Source organism: Bemisia tabaci, chromosome 1 (genome assembly GCF_918797505.1).
Source record: "Bemisia tabaci chromosome 1, PGI_BMITA_v3".
Taxonomy (NCBI): Eukaryota; Metazoa; Arthropoda; class Insecta; order Hemiptera; family Aleyrodidae; genus Bemisia; species Bemisia tabaci.
The window spans coordinates 71748796-71764379 of NC_092793.1; the positions used below are offsets into that span (position 1 = coordinate 71748796).

Genomic DNA, 15584 nt, shown 5'->3' on the forward strand with positions numbered 1-15584 from the left:
ATGTTGGTGGAGTATAATCGAAGGACATGGGATGTAATGAGATTGCCATACCCGACAGTCCCGGGCTGCCAGGTGTAACAGTGGTGTAATTAGGCGTATAAAATACGCCTTTTAACGCTCTTACTAGCTCCCTTTCTCTTACTATCTCGAGGATGAAAGTCCCCAATTTTCTTGAAAAAGTCCCTGAAAGTCCCCGATTTTGGTTTTTCATTACTGGTAGACACCCTGTAGATATATTTTAAATGAGATCACCAAAATGAAAAGGCCTTGGAAAAAGTACAGAAAAAATTAATCCATGTGATTTTAAGACACCATTGATTGAAAAATGTCTTCTTTTTTAAAAATATAGAAATTATTTTTTCTTCATGTAATATTTTATTTTGTTGCAGTTTTGAGAATCTCAAAAAAATCTTAGCCTAAAATTGTATCCGGCCCTGTTGTGGTAGATCATTTCTCTTTCCAACTGAGATCAGAATTTTACATCTGACCCGGGAAGAATGGAAGAGTCTAAGGAACTGCAACTACTCCAAGAGTGGGCTCCTTTGACATACATTACAGAGCAAATTAAGCGTGAGGTTCGAATTGGTTTCTCGTCCATGAAACAGCATTTGACATGCATTGATTTTACAGATACTCACATTTCCGTTGGCTCTGATTGTGGGGTCATTTACTGGTGTCCTCGTTCTGGTCTGAAACCTAGAGAACTGAGATTACAGGTAACTTTTGTTTTGAGCAATATTTCCCATTTACTTTATTTTGTATATCGGATAAGGTCCCTAGCCATTTTGAGGAATTTAAAACAACATTTTAATTACAGCAGGATAATAGAAAGGAGAGAATTGGCGTGTATGTAAGATATAAGGCTTGGAATGAAACGTTTCTTTAAAGATCCTCCTTTTAAGAATTTGCTCTATGGAAACTATTCACACAGTCATAAGTTCAAAAATTGAATCTGCACTGCAATGCAGGCAAATACAGCAAACATCAAGTATTTGAAGAAAGAAAATACATGTAGACCATACCTTCCACCGGTCCTTTTTTTTTTATTTTTCTACTTTTTGCAATGATTATGTTAATGATTAAGTATGTTGTATTCAATTTCAGGAGAAAGGCTTAATTTTATAACCTAATGTGCTGTGTATCTACTGGTTATATTCTGTTTATTTCGAAACACAACCATTATGAGACTTAAATAACATCATTTTTGACAGCAGTGTTCTGAAATTTCTATTCTCATTCTGTATCTGTCAGGGAGTATTACTTGCTATCTTATATGTGATCTTGGGAGAAGATTCTTGAAAGGGCAGAGGGTTGGTTCAAATAACCACCCTAGGGTGGGAGGGTTGGTTTTTTAGACTTTTTGCACTAACCCTGAACGACAACTTGAAGTCAACGAAAGTAATCAAGTTTCATAACCATTTTTTACTGCCATAACGCACTACACCACAATAATTCATGATAAATTTAAAGAACATCCCTGTCAAAAGTTGAGTTTTCCTTAGATTTAGCACTTTTTTATGGGCTACATTAAGGAGAAAATTAATTAATTTTGTCCTTACCGTCATTTATTATTTCATTCAATCTTTTATTTTCTGGCCCTTATAGGAATTTGGAATACCAATCACAGCAATTCGAATAGGAATTCCAAGTAAAGAATGTAACTGGATTGCAACTGGGGATAAACTTGGCTCAATTCATGTTTTTCAAATTTCAACAAAACACTCTTCCGAGGTATGATTGGTGGTTTTATTAATTTTTCATCCTAAGAACTACTGTCCCTTTTTTTTTTTTTTTTTTTTTGACAATGAGATAAAAAAAAACGTTGTACAGTTTTTTTTTTATTTATTTTTCTTTCGACTCTCAAAGATCACTATAACAAAACGAAAACACGAAAATAAGCTGTGAATACAATAACTCCCAGATTAATATGCTAAAGTAATTTTGATGACTGGGTTTAACATTGAAATGCCAATTAACACTGAATACAGCTACATGCTTATCCAGGTTCCAGCCAATTTTTAGAACATTCAGTGTTTTTTTTCCCCCGGAGGAATATCGATTGCCTCTGCAGTTATGAAAAAAAATTGTTATTATTGCTGGATTCTCAGGTTTTTAACCTTTTGTTTTTGAGAGATGTGCTGATGCATCAAACAATTTTTTGGAAAGTGACTCTTTTTCAAATTCTGTAATGCATGAAGTTTTGCACAATTTACAGGATAGAGTGTACCACATTCCGAAACATCACAAAGCTGCTGTAACAACTTTGGAATGGAGTGATTCTGGAGACACTTTATTCTCTGGTGATGAAATTGGGATAATTAAAACGTGTGAGCTTTTGTTCAATAAGGTTTGTTTTTGCTTCTATTTCTAGTTTTCTCTCTTCAATTAGAATATAATATTTTAAATTGAGCATCTTCAAATATTAGTTTGTGAGCAACATTTATTCAAGTAGGTGAAGCATTAATACTGACATATGATGGCCTCAAATATTGAAGAATCAGGTCCAGAAGGATCAGGTTTCAATCAAGAGAGTTTTACTATTGTTTATTATTTCCCCTTCTACAGCTACTATTTGGATTACATTTTGCAAAAAGGAACCACTATCTTTGGCTCTCACATGAAAGCACTTATCTGCATAGGGAAACCAATGGCATGAATGTTGTTTCTAAGATGGGCTAGAGATAGTGGTTCCTTATTGCAAAATGTAATCCATTTTAACTGTCTACTTAATGATCTTTATTCACGTTAGATCAGTTGAAACATCTATCAATCATGCGCAATGTCTCAATTAAATTCAATTGAAGCCCTGTACTAATTACAAACATATTTCTGCTCTCAGAATAATGCATTAAGTATCCGCATACATGTTGGAAGTAAAAAAAAAAAAGAAACATTCATCATTCTGTTTTTCTTGCTCTACTTTAAGCTTACTACTTACTAACAGTTTCTTTACTTGTTCTTTTTTTACTCTTGCAGACATCATTAGTAGGTAATAAGCAAATGATTGATGAGCAGTACAAAATCATTCAACTTAGTTTTAAGGCACCCAACTTTTTGTTGGCTTCAACTTTACATAGGGCTGTGATCATAAAGAATGCAACTCGTAAAGACTATAGCATTCAACGAATTGGGAAGAAGGCTAGAGCCAGGTAATATCGCATTCTTTTATTGAGCTCAAATTCAATTGCAAAAATCCCATATTTTTTTCAGAGTTTCATAATTTTGTTATCTTGCTAGACTCTCATCCAACAAAATTCTTATTAACTTTGTGTGATCCCAATTACATTCATGATTCAGTTTTGGAGAAAATTTTGAGCCTACAAATACTTATTGTTCTGAGTTTTTTTAAAGAGCAGCAAATACCACCAAGAACAGACCCTTTCATAGATGAGCTGATATTGGAAACTTTTTTACCATGGACCTATTCAGAAGTCAAGATTTTATCCTATAACAACCAATCAATCTAAAATGGAAGTGTATGTCAAGAATCCATGCTATAAAATGAGTCAATTGGAGGATCACTTAACATATTCGTTTAGATCTTGCCGGCTTTCTGAGTCGGTTCAAATGATTGTTTTAATTGAAGGTACATCACTGTATTGCTTTGAAGTGTTCATTTATAAGCATGTCAAAAAGAAGGATTCACCGAACTAACGTCTGATTTTTCTGTCAAACCTGCTGCAGCTGACACTCATGATAGTGCTTTGGTTTCTAATGAGCTGTCCGTAAAAATTATTAATTAATTTGCTTTTATCAACTTCATATGTTTTTCTTCTTTTCCTTTCCCATGTTGACATCCTCATCCAGTTTAATGCCACTTGGAGGTATTCTCACAGGCCCAGATGCAGAACCACTTGTTTTAGCTGCCCGTCCAAGACAAAAACTCTGGATTGCAGACATTAATGGAGATGTTATAAAAACATTGATCTTTACGGTAATTTCTTTGATACTTTTTGCTCTCTCTATCTCTCTTTATACATATGTAGAGAGAGATCTATCTCTATCTCTTGCTGTTTTTTGACCTCTCTCTTTGGGTTCAAAATTTTCCTTCAACAGATGATTAATGAAGACAGTTACATCCTATTCCTATGTTCTCAAGAAAAGTCACGGCAAACCTGTAAAGTTTCATCAATAGGTGAGAGGGAAAAGCAACAATCACCAGAATGGAGAATTTGCACGCAATTTTTTTATTGCTTCATCTGAAAGTGCCTAATGAGCTGAGTTCGCAATATTTTTCATAATTTTTTTCTGACATGGGAAATTGGAGAAAAATTGATTTAAAAGTGAGAAAATGTGCCGCCTTGTGACGTCATCTGGCGGCATTTCCCATTTAAACACATGTATTTTAGCAGAATCGGTTATTTTGTCATATCTCCTCTAATAATTGCTCAATTTATGAATCAAGGGTATCTTCGTGTTCAGTTCACTCAGAGGATTCCACTTAAACAGGAAATTCATCAAATTTCAGACCCTTGCAAATTCTCCATTTCCCCTCTTTCTTTTCTTTCTTCTCCTACACACCTTCTCTACTTCATCTCCTGTCCGTTTTTTTCTCTGAACTTCTCATTTTCAAATTCAAATGAAACAAGCCAAGGCCTGCAAAACAAAATTTTTCTTCTAATTTCTCCTTGTATCCTTGGCAATTAATCAAAAATCGAAAAAGAAGAAGAAGAATAGGTGGTCAGTTGCATTGGTCATGGAATCATGTTTTGAAATTTTATGTTTATAGATTAGCAAAAACGCCTAGCTCGCATGTCCAATATTAACAGAGATGTTGCCCTTCAAAAAACAAGTTGAATGACGTTGTCCACCCCGGTAATTTAGCACTTACCATGGTTTCTTCCACCTTGGATTCATCACTTAGTGATACACACGTTTGCACTGGTTGCTGGAATTAAAACGTGGACAAAACCATATTTTTTAAATGGCGGTATCTCCGATAATATTGGGCGCATTTCGGTGTTTGGACAGATCTTATTATTTTTTGCTGATAAATAATTTGAAATCATCAAAATACGATTCTATGACAACTTTAATTGACTTATTGTAGATGTAATGTGTATATTTATGTTACAGAGGTCGACTCGGTTGGTTCGCTCACTCTGAAAAATAATTGAGGTTTTGGAACTCACTTTATTTAGCTTATGCAAGATATAAAATTGCTGCTAAATTGTCCAAATGGTCAGAATCTGGGATAAAATATTTAGAAAAAGAAAAGAGCTTACAACAGATTGTGTTGACAATAAGTTCCCATTGTCATTTTATCCTCAAAAATATATTCAAGAATGGCTAAGCAGATAAAATGGAACTCATGGAAAGATAGTGGAGGAAACCTCCTTTGCATGGCTTCCCCCCAAAAAAGAATTGCTCAAGCTGAACTGAGAAGGCTCTCAAACATTACCTTTAAATACAAATCCAAGAGATAAGTAGGTACTCCATAAATTTAAATTATAGGTAAAATCATTTCAGTAATAAGAACCGTAAGTGATGAAGCCATGGAAATTTTTTGACAAGATTATATGCATGTAGGGAGAATATGGGTTCCATACTTCCTTAATATTTCGTTTTTTGAATTGAAGTCAGAAATCACTCATTGAATGACAATGAGTAGCTTGAAATGGCCGTGATGGTTCATGAGGTAATTATTTTGTACTTTTCTCCTCCGACTTTCAAACAGTGACATTATTTTCTACCAACGAGATGTCAGTTATCTCATTGTTTATGCACCATTGTCCATGAGTTAATTAGTGCAGTTTATCTATGTAACACCAATTTTCCTTGAATTTATGTTTCAGAACTTGAGTTCGGAACCATTTCCTGAAATCAAATTGATCAACACAGCTGTGAACTTTACAAATTCAAATGATCTCACAAATGTAGAATTTAACCGAATAGAAAAATTCACCAACAACTTTCTGGTTGTTTCACACCATCATGGAATCCTAATATTAGATACAGATTCAATTGCCGTTACTGCCGCCCTAAGTGGCTTACATGACATAAAAAATGTAGCTGTTTTTTGTGATGAAATTATGTTTTTGGAGGGGAATTTTAATATTGTCCGACTTGGATGGGAGCCTGATCCCTACCAGTCCCAATTATCAGGTAGTCCAGAAAATATTTGACCAAACTCCCTTTACAATTGCCTTTCCAACCTTCCTATTATCTACTGGATCAGTTGTGAATAGCAATTGTTTTGAGTGGCCTCTTTAAAAAAATAATCTTGGTTTGATAGTGCTACGATGCGCGATGTGGCAACACGAGACGACGCCCAGCTGACTGGAGAGTCATGGGGAAGAGGTCATTCAGGGACCGGCCTAGAGATATGGCGCACGCCTTTGGAGATTTTGATATTGTGATATTTAAAAAAAAGAAAAAGAAATATTGCAATATCAAAATCTCCAAGGTGAGCCATCTCTCTAGGCCGGTCCCCGAATGACCTCTTGCCCTCGACTCTCCAGTCAGCTAGGCGTTGTACCGTGTTTCCACATTGCCCATTGTAACAATAGTCAGAATCAAAGTAATAACTTACTTGCTGTTGAAAATTGGCAGTTTTCTCGAACGTTCCTAAGCTTTTCTTTCAAGAGGAAACTGATGACTGTTCAAACTACAACAAAGCACCATTCAGTTTTATTTCAAAGATGATTTATCTCCATCTAAGAGTAAATTAAGATGTAGGTTGCCTGATCTATTTTATCAAATTAAAACTAGCATTAGGAAAATGCCAAAACAAAGATGTTCAAATAAGCTCACAATTCAAGGGATTCTCAAAAGCGATGTTGAAATTCTGGTCTTATTACTTCAGAAATTTGTAAAGCTTCATATCTAAAGAGTAAGGGTTCAAAATAGTTATTATCCTCTCAAAATTCTGATTTTCTATTGTCTCCTAGTCTGAAACACTACTTAAGCATTTTGCTGAAAGATAAAATCAATATAATTTCTTTTAGTAGTTAAATAGATGTCTTATGTTTTACTTGCTATGAATCCTCATGATATTTTAACATTTTTGGCAGGAAAAATAGACGATCACAAACTACCAGTTGGTGAAGCTCTAATCGATATCAGTACACGCTTAAAACATGGTGCTTTATCCTTTGTTCCTATTTTAACTGCAACATTTCAAGGTGCTAAGAAGTAAGTGAAAGTTCTGTAAATCATCAATCAAATTTTAAAAAGTTTGATTTTCATACAAATCGCAAAAAATATGAAAAATCAAAATTTTTTGCCCGTATCATCTTATAAATTCCCCTCCCCTCCCCCTCCACCCTAATTTTTTACAAGAACGATCATGCATGGAAGTAGCAACCATGATTGCACTTCAAGACTTTGCAAGAAGCCTTCTCAACGAAATTTTTTGTTGAAGTTTTACATCAGAAATCGGTGATTTTGTACAGTAATCATGGAGTTTTACCAATAAATTTGGTATTTTTCTTGTAAGAATATCCAAATGTTTATTTTGCATCTTACACCTTTAAAAAGAATGTTCTTTATATCTCGAAATTAATTTCAAAGCCATCATAGAAAAGGAGGAAACTCCCCGAGACCCAGGAAAAATTGGGAAACTTTCAGAATCTACTTGAAAAATTGTGGTGCCCAGGAAAGAACTCTTTACCTTCATGCACATTTGATGTGCATCTAAATATTTGTTAATTTTTAGTCAGTTTGTACTTTGTACCGTTGTGAATTTTTCACGCAATGAAATATTGATTGATGCTTAGTCAGCATCAACCATACTTTTTGCCTCTCTGAAAAGTTTGAGCAAAGTTCTAAAGTTCAAGTTCTTTGTGAAAGTCCCCGAAAATAAAGGAGAGCTAGGAAAGTAAATCCTAGGGCCCCGGATGAATTAGGTAGGAAAATTTCTTTCCACCCTTGTATCGTTGTAAAACTACAAAGATGACATCTCAAAGATCATTATGAACAACCTATAGGATTTTTCATCTCATACTTTAATCCTTTCGTATTGTAATAAGTCATAATAGTAGCACAACGACTTCATGTTAAGCTGGTGACAAAAACTAGATCCCGCCATGAGGGAGGACACAAAAAAACACTAAAAACGTACCTAACTCTTGTACAACCAAAAAAAAGACCTTGAAAACTTTAAGAACTGACCTACTCAATTCTCAAGAAAGAGAGTTTAAAATTTCAGAAAATCTTTAATTTTCATGCGCTTGCTTGTTTCGTCAAGATTTCTCGGTATTGACAGGGGAGCATTTAGCAATAATGTTGCATCACAGCAATGATAGATTACAAAATATTTCATCATAGCAGAGCAGGATTCTTCTTTGGGATAAAAGCTAACCTTTCTATCCCTTCCTCCAAAAAAATGCTAAAATCCACCAATTTATTGGTGATACTTTTTTACTTTTTCGACTAAAAATGTACTAAGTAGATGCGGGTAAAGAGATAATTTTTTTGGCAAAATCGAAGGGAAAATGAAAAGTTAACTCGTATTACCAAAGATACCCTCGCTCTTTGCCAAAAAAAAATGTGATCTACTTAACTCTGATGGATATCTATGTATTTCAATGGATAAGTGGAATACTCTGTTTGTTTTTCTGGAGATATAACATGCACGGCTTTATCATCCTAGGTCTTCAGATCAAGTAAGTGAGGCAGATGAAGCTTCTGAACTTCCTCCCATTGTATCTGTGGATGGTGTTGCTCCTTTATGTGTGGATAGATCCACTGTCAGATGTGTCCAGCCTCATGAATTTGAAAACATTGCTCTCGCACAAAAACGGGTGAGCATAAAATTTTTCCAATTTTTCCCTCACAATCGCCCTAAATGTGATTGCTCTTTAATGATAACTACAAACATTGGTGATTGAATGCATGATTCAAAAAATACTTGCTAGTTGAAAGATGATTGACTATGAACTAATTAGTATAGTAAGTGAATGAATCAGAATATTTCTCATTAAGAAGAGGAACTTTCATAGACCGTATTCGATAACGGTTCGATGTATCGTTTGGTTCAAAACAATAGCTCATAACCTCAAACCAAAGTGTAAGGATTTAAGTTGGAAAAGCTGAAAATGAGAAAATTCCTAACAATTTCACTTTAAATTGGCATTAGGTACGCAAAAGAATAATAAATCTGTTACAAAAGACCCGTTCTCTCAGATTTCTGAATTTACTTTTGAGGCTATGTTTATATTTTGAACCAATTGATATCGATACAATCTCAGCCGTTTGATGTATCGAATACGATCTATTTAATAAACAGGTTGAGTAGTGCAAAACTTTTCAAAATTGATTCGGAAGGTTAGGTTTTGAAGAACACGTTTTGGGGTTAAGTGAATCTTCATCAGCTCCTACCATTTCTGTCTCTTTCTTTCCTCGTAACTCGATCTTTTTTCATCAATTAATTTTTTGTATTTTATCCATAGTGTTTTTCTTTCTAATTTAGATACGAAGGAAAAAACCAATCCAAAGAAATCGTAGAATGAAAGTAAGCTCAGGTAATTCGAAATTCTAACATCATTAACTCATTCAAAGATTAATTTCTCGTAATTTCCTTCTTTTTGAAAAATCAGGAATGATTTGATAAAGAACTACTCTGCCGTGCCAAGGAAGAGCGCCGTATGAACATTCGAGAGTTGCCAAATTTCCTTCAGGTAAATGTTTATTTTTTAGGAAAGTTATGAATATTTTTCCTTAAAATTTTCAGGGACTTTAGGTGAAATTGCGAGCAAAATTATCTGAAAAATTGGAGGGAGAATTTTCATAAGTTTACCAGGAAATTTGTGTTTTATCAAGGCAAATTTGGCAATGCCTAAAGGTTCATACGACTCTCTTCCTTAGCACGGCAGTATTCAAGTGTTACATTGTCCGATAGAATCTTTTGTAATTTATTTTTCCTCTCCTGGACTGTTTGGTCAATTGCAAAAGCATGAAAAGCTCAAAGCTCATCTCAATAAAACATTTAATTGCTCTAATCCATCATAAAATGGATTAATGAGCAACAATAACATAAGGTAATAATATTATCTGGATTATTTATAATTTTATCTGTTTTTCAGGTAATAGAAATCCTTATTTTTCAATTGATGAATTTTTCTTTAAAAGCCACTTTGTCTATTCTTTGTTTGCCAAAATACGAAGGCTGTTCCCAAAAAACAGAAAGCTGGTCTGTTTTGAGGGAATTATCGACGTTATAGTAATATAGGTTATAAGAAGTCGCAGCTTATTTTATTAACTTTCTAATGAACCCTTGTTAAACTCATTCCTTAGTAGTAGCAGAGCTCAATTTGTATTTTTTAAAAGAATACAAAGAAAAGATGATGGTAATGGATGCACAATGATTTTATGACAAAAATAGGAAATTTTTGCTGTAAGTATCCTCTTTTAACTATCTCGCCATTTAATGAGAGACACAGTTGTTATTTAAACAATGTATGAATGATAGTTAAATGTTCCTGGTCTTCTTTATGAATTAATAGTCAAGAAAAGTTCAAAGAAAGTTAAAAGTATACGTTTCAAGAAAATCAGCAAGACCACAGGCACATTTTAGGAAGTGGAAAAAATCTTTGGACATCAATTTAGAACCATTCTTTGCATGGAAGCTCTTGTTTACTATTACTTTGTGATAAACATTTTAAAATTGAAACATCCCATCTTCACTCCTAGGTGTTGATTCCGGATCTGATTCCTTAAGTACGACGAGTGCGTTTTCAGAATTCACCAGTGACAGTGAGTTATCTAGGCAACCTTCATTAACTAATATGGCATTGGAGGACATTGTAAGTATTCTATTTTGTATCCTCCTTTTCTTATTTATCATCATCTTTACAGTTCTTGAATTGACTTTCATTTCGAAAATTTATCTCAGAAATTTTGGTTTACCACTAAGTAAGTCACAGTTGAACAATAAAAAATCGGTAAAAATCCTCAAAAGTATGAGACTTGAAAAGAAAATCCTTTTCTACCTGTTATGAGGTGAGAATGAATTGAATTAAAATGTGATCCTGTTAAAAGTAAATGATAAAGGAAAACTCAAGTAAAAGTTCTAGCTTGAGTAGCTTGAATTTGTCTAACGTACAGCATTCGGCAAGCATAGATATTACTTTCAGATGCCCAGAATAATGCCAGCCTTTCAAGTATTCTCTTTTCAGTTATGCTAAAATGAGGTCATCAGGAAGGAGCAATTTTTCCTGTAATGCTGATTTTGGCATCCAGTGCTCACTTTTTCCCCTTGAAAGCTAATCCCATTTTTAGATTCGATTAGATTTAAATCCTGGAGGACAAAGCCCAAAACACGGAAACTCTAAGAAGTTTACTGTGAACACTTATATAATTCCAGAGCTTGGCCTTATACTTTGCATTGATTTGTAGTACAGAGTACACCGATGATGAAACTGCAGAAATGCGTATCTCAGTTTGCAGCATCACAGGCTTCCTGGTAAACTTTACTTTTTACGTGGAAAACTATGAAACGTTATTTTTTGAAATCTTAGATAACTTTTCTAATCTAAGCTAAAAATATTCTGTGAAAATCTCAAATCATGATGTTGGCTCTGTTTCCATTTAAGAAATTAAATAGGGGCAGAAATTTTGAAATACCTCAACTCAGATACACACTTTTTCAATTTTACCATCAACACTGAGTTATAAGAGAATTGGGGGAGCTTAAGTTATTTTTAGGCTACCAGAACCCACAATAACCAGAGACCTCTGTGTAACATCATTCATATCCTTCAATATAAGCGATAAATTTCAATATTCTTTTAACCACTGTGACATTCTTCACTATGCCACCATATATCATGGGAAAAGATGCCTAAAACTTGGCGCATGCAGAGCCCAAAGTTTTTTAGTCAAGGCATGCTTTCAGCTTCTCTGTTTCCTTTACAACTTTCTATACTCCATGGTTCATCATGATAGCAGCCTGGGCAATGTAGCGTGTCACGACAAGTTTAAGAAAAATCTGCTTCTTCTGTCCTTTTGCTTCATTTTGGGGGAAAGTGAACCTTCCACACTGGGTTTAGAGCTGGTGAAAGATACCTACATGATTTCACAATGTTTCTTATTTCATTATTCACTAACTAATGGTATGTTTCTTTCAGCCCAAAGATGAATATTATTCAGGAGAACCATACATTCCGGCTGACATAAAGCCAGATTTAAGAAATTTAGACGCAATAAGTGCTGATGTTTCATCCAAAGAGAAAATCTTAGAGGAATCTTTACACTTAAATGATGTGATTTTGTCATTTCGGAAAACCGGTATTAAACCTCAATTAAATCATTCTTTCAACACTTGTCAATCATTTTCCCAACACGAGTAATTCAGGGTTCCTAGTGACCCAGAAAGTGCAAAGAATTTTGAGAGAAAACCTTAAAAACTCAAATAATTCCAGTATGTTTTAATAAATAAATGCACAAAACAGTGAAGGCCGCCTAAACAGTCTTTACTAAAATGTAATTGTTACCACCTCAGCACAAACGTAAAGAAATTACAGAGACTTTGGCATTTTGAAAATACATACATCACGGAAAAGGTGATTTCTATTTCACTGAGACTCAGTATTGTGGTTATTCCATCTTCAAGTAATGATTGATATTGTTTGTATGGAGGCTGAATTTTTTTCTTTTCAATTTAATCTGGGACATTGATAGATTGCTGATTGGGCAGAAAATGAAATCATGAATGCAAATATGCACGATGTCATGGGCAATGACTGGGTCCAGCGCAAAAACAATCTTTGCAGGACAATCCTGACAATACCTGGGCACCGAGGGCAACAAGTAACCTTTGTATGTTGTGTATGTAGTCTCTGCAACCTGTGCTTTGAACTGGACTATGCCCACAACTTGTTGAAGACTGTCATTTGTTTCCATCTTTGCACTGAATTTTTGGAGTCATAATTGTATACAACTAGTCATTGCCCATACTTTGCAGATACTTTATGTGCTGACCATTTAAGAACTTGCCAGTGTTTCTGAAAAGAAGTGAATTCAGTTAAGGTATGGTGTGTTTGAAAACATGACTGAACGAATGTATGTATATCTGCGCTGAAACTACCAGTCCACACATCTTGGTTTGCAACATTGTAGACTTTCTGTCATGCTTTATTTTTTAAATAGAAAACTACTCAACGTTAATCATCAAAAATATACGTGATTATTCTTCTTTGTGCGAAGAAAACTGCGAAAATTTCAAGAAACAATATTGATGTGCTTTCCTTCCAAAAAATAAATGGGAGTAGAGATTTTTAAACATTGCAAATGAGATACGTGATCTGGTAGTTTCACCGTCAATATATGACTGTCCACGGGAAAGAAAGCTGATTCCATGAGGGCTAAATTTTTGGCTCAACGACTTTTATTTAAATTGGGTCAATCAAAGTCAGATTTTGAGATTCTGATGGGAAACTTTTTCTACAGTCGGAGATTTAGAGGATAAGTTCCCCGCATTCTGTCTCATATTTTTGCCTGTAAATGGTGTGAAATTGCATCATAATTTGGCAATTTTGTACCCTTAACACAGCATACAAGAATTTAAGTAGAGCTTTTTCAAAACTGCGTTTTTTGAGCTTCAAATCTCAAAACAGCATACCTCCTGTTAGTTTTGCGATCAAAAGTAAAGATCATTCATGTGACTGGTTTCTTGCATGGAGATTATCTTATAATTTATCATCAATGCTATTCTCTTTTTTTCAGACATAAGGTCTAATTCAGAAAAAGACAATGAAAATGCGAAACCTAGTCCTGAGTTTGAAGATGCCTTACTATTAATGAACCAATCTAGCAATGATGACTCCAAATTTCTTCAAACTATTAACTCTCATCATAGCGATGAACATTTTTTGGATCTACCATCAGTTACTTCTTGTGCTGAAAGAAATTCTTCCTGTATGTCTACCCCTAAACATCATGATGAAGATAATCACTCGATTCTATCTGAGAAAAGTCATCTTGAAGATGGTAAGTGGGGAAATTGAATCATTAAAGTATCCAAGTATGACCTGCGTAAAATTTGATTTTTGCACAGCCAAAAATGAGTTAAGAACAGTAATATGATTTAAAGGGATCTGGTATAACTTGAGTGTCTATGGATTTCACATATTATCGAGACAAGTCGAAGATGTGTAATTTTATGTACAATAAAAAATGTCTGTCAAGTGTTGTTTAAACAAAGATGATCTGTAGGATCCATGAACTCTAACATGAATTGCCTCCAATTTACCAGCACCCAATGGAATTTTTTGCCATTTAATGCAACTTTCAGACCTTCTCTCATAATATTACAAAATTTGTATGAAAGATATTTTAAATAAAGTAACCAGATGAAATTAATTTTTTCAAACACTTAGCACAACATTTTGTTGATTTGTGTGATAAATACAAGAACACATCTTTGTAGACTTAAGTATCACATTTTTCCTAATTGAAAAAACATGACACATACAGCGATACGATAGGAATGCGTATCTTAGCTTGCAGCATTGTAGAGTTCTTGGCATATTTTATTCTTCACATGGAAAACTGCAAAAAGTAATTTCTTAAACACCTTTTTCTCTTAATTTCTTGATTATACCTCTGTATGTAAAGAATATTCAGTGAAAATTTCAAGCCGCGATGTTAGTTTGGTGTCCTCTTAAGAGATGGAATAAGAGCGGAGATTTAGAAACATGGAACCGGAGCTATCCCTTTTCCCCAGTTGCAACGTTGACATGCTTGTGAAGAAACTAACTACTTTGATGTGTTCCCCCACACCCATGCCTCTTTTGATCAGTGGCTAGAAGCACTACTCACCAGTCAGCCCCCTCCTTCTCTTGTACAGGGTGATCTGAAAGTTCAGCCCCACTAGCACCGTGCATCAGCCCTATAACTTTTGAAAAAATTGAGTTAGACTCGAAATTTTGTGAGTGCTCCTAAGTTGAAGGAAACTATTTTGGCAACCCTTCCCTCCAAATTCTATGGGGACCACCCTGAAAATGGCAACCCTGGGGCATAAGGGTTGCCGCTGAACTCTTGGACCATCCTGTATCCTGTTGCTATTTTTTCTTTTCAATTATACCGTAAGAATTTGAAGTTGCCAGTTCAAGACGTTTCAAACCAAAATAATCAAAGCCTTTGCTAACGAAGAATGCATGTTACAATTTCATTTTCAAGGAAATTTATTTTGTAGTAAATTTTGCATGAAAATTTACTTTAAAATCGTGGATTTCAGCTCTACAACGCAATTGTAGCACCAATTAAAACTTTATTGACCCACAAGACCTAGTGTAGCTTTTACATTTCTCTCCTTTTTTTTCTTTTTCCTCCTGAAGTCACGAAAATAGACTCACCTCCTTCTCTTTTTTGAGGTTCCAGCTTAAATGTATGGTTAAAATGACTCTAATCACATCGACAAACATGAAGAAACTCATCCTCCTAAAAAACAATATTGCTCAAACTTTAACCAGCATTGATTCAAAACAATCTTGCTGAAACAGCGGAAAATTAGTTACGTATGTGCAAACCAATCTTGTAACAACTTTCTCATAAATGAGTACAGTAGAAATTTTACAAGAAAAAAAAAAACTATCTCTAGATTAATTTCATATTTTACATATTTTCCTTTCTCTTAACCTGTT

General features: G+C 34.4%; 1 protein-coding gene across 5 annotated transcripts in view; it reads left to right on the forward strand.

The window, feature by feature from the left end:
• Nucleotides 1-15584, forward strand: part of LOC109033187 (tectonin beta-propeller repeat-containing protein 2) — a 29883-nt gene that overhangs the window by 1215 nt on the left and 13084 nt on the right. For all 5 annotated transcript variants that reach the window (XM_019045683.2, XM_019045685.2, XM_019045676.2 and 2 more), the window contains exons 2-13: nucleotides 390-716; nucleotides 1606-1731; nucleotides 2216-2347; nucleotides 2977-3149; nucleotides 3808-3934; nucleotides 5796-6105; nucleotides 7014-7134; nucleotides 8594-8744; nucleotides 9413-9464; nucleotides 10633-10745; nucleotides 12069-12228; nucleotides 13666-13929. In XM_019045683.2, the coding sequence (XP_018901228.2) occupies nucleotides 498-716; nucleotides 1606-1731; nucleotides 2216-2347; nucleotides 2977-3149; nucleotides 3808-3934; nucleotides 5796-6105; nucleotides 7014-7134; nucleotides 8594-8744; nucleotides 9413-9464; nucleotides 10633-10745; nucleotides 12069-12228; nucleotides 13666-13929 (1948 nt within the window). In that variant the 5' untranslated portion in view covers nucleotides 390-497. The remainder of the gene's footprint in view (nucleotides 1-389; nucleotides 717-1605; nucleotides 1732-2215; nucleotides 2348-2976; nucleotides 3150-3807; nucleotides 3935-5795; nucleotides 6106-7013; nucleotides 7135-8593; nucleotides 8745-9412; nucleotides 9465-10632; nucleotides 10746-12068; nucleotides 12229-13665; nucleotides 13930-15584) is intronic.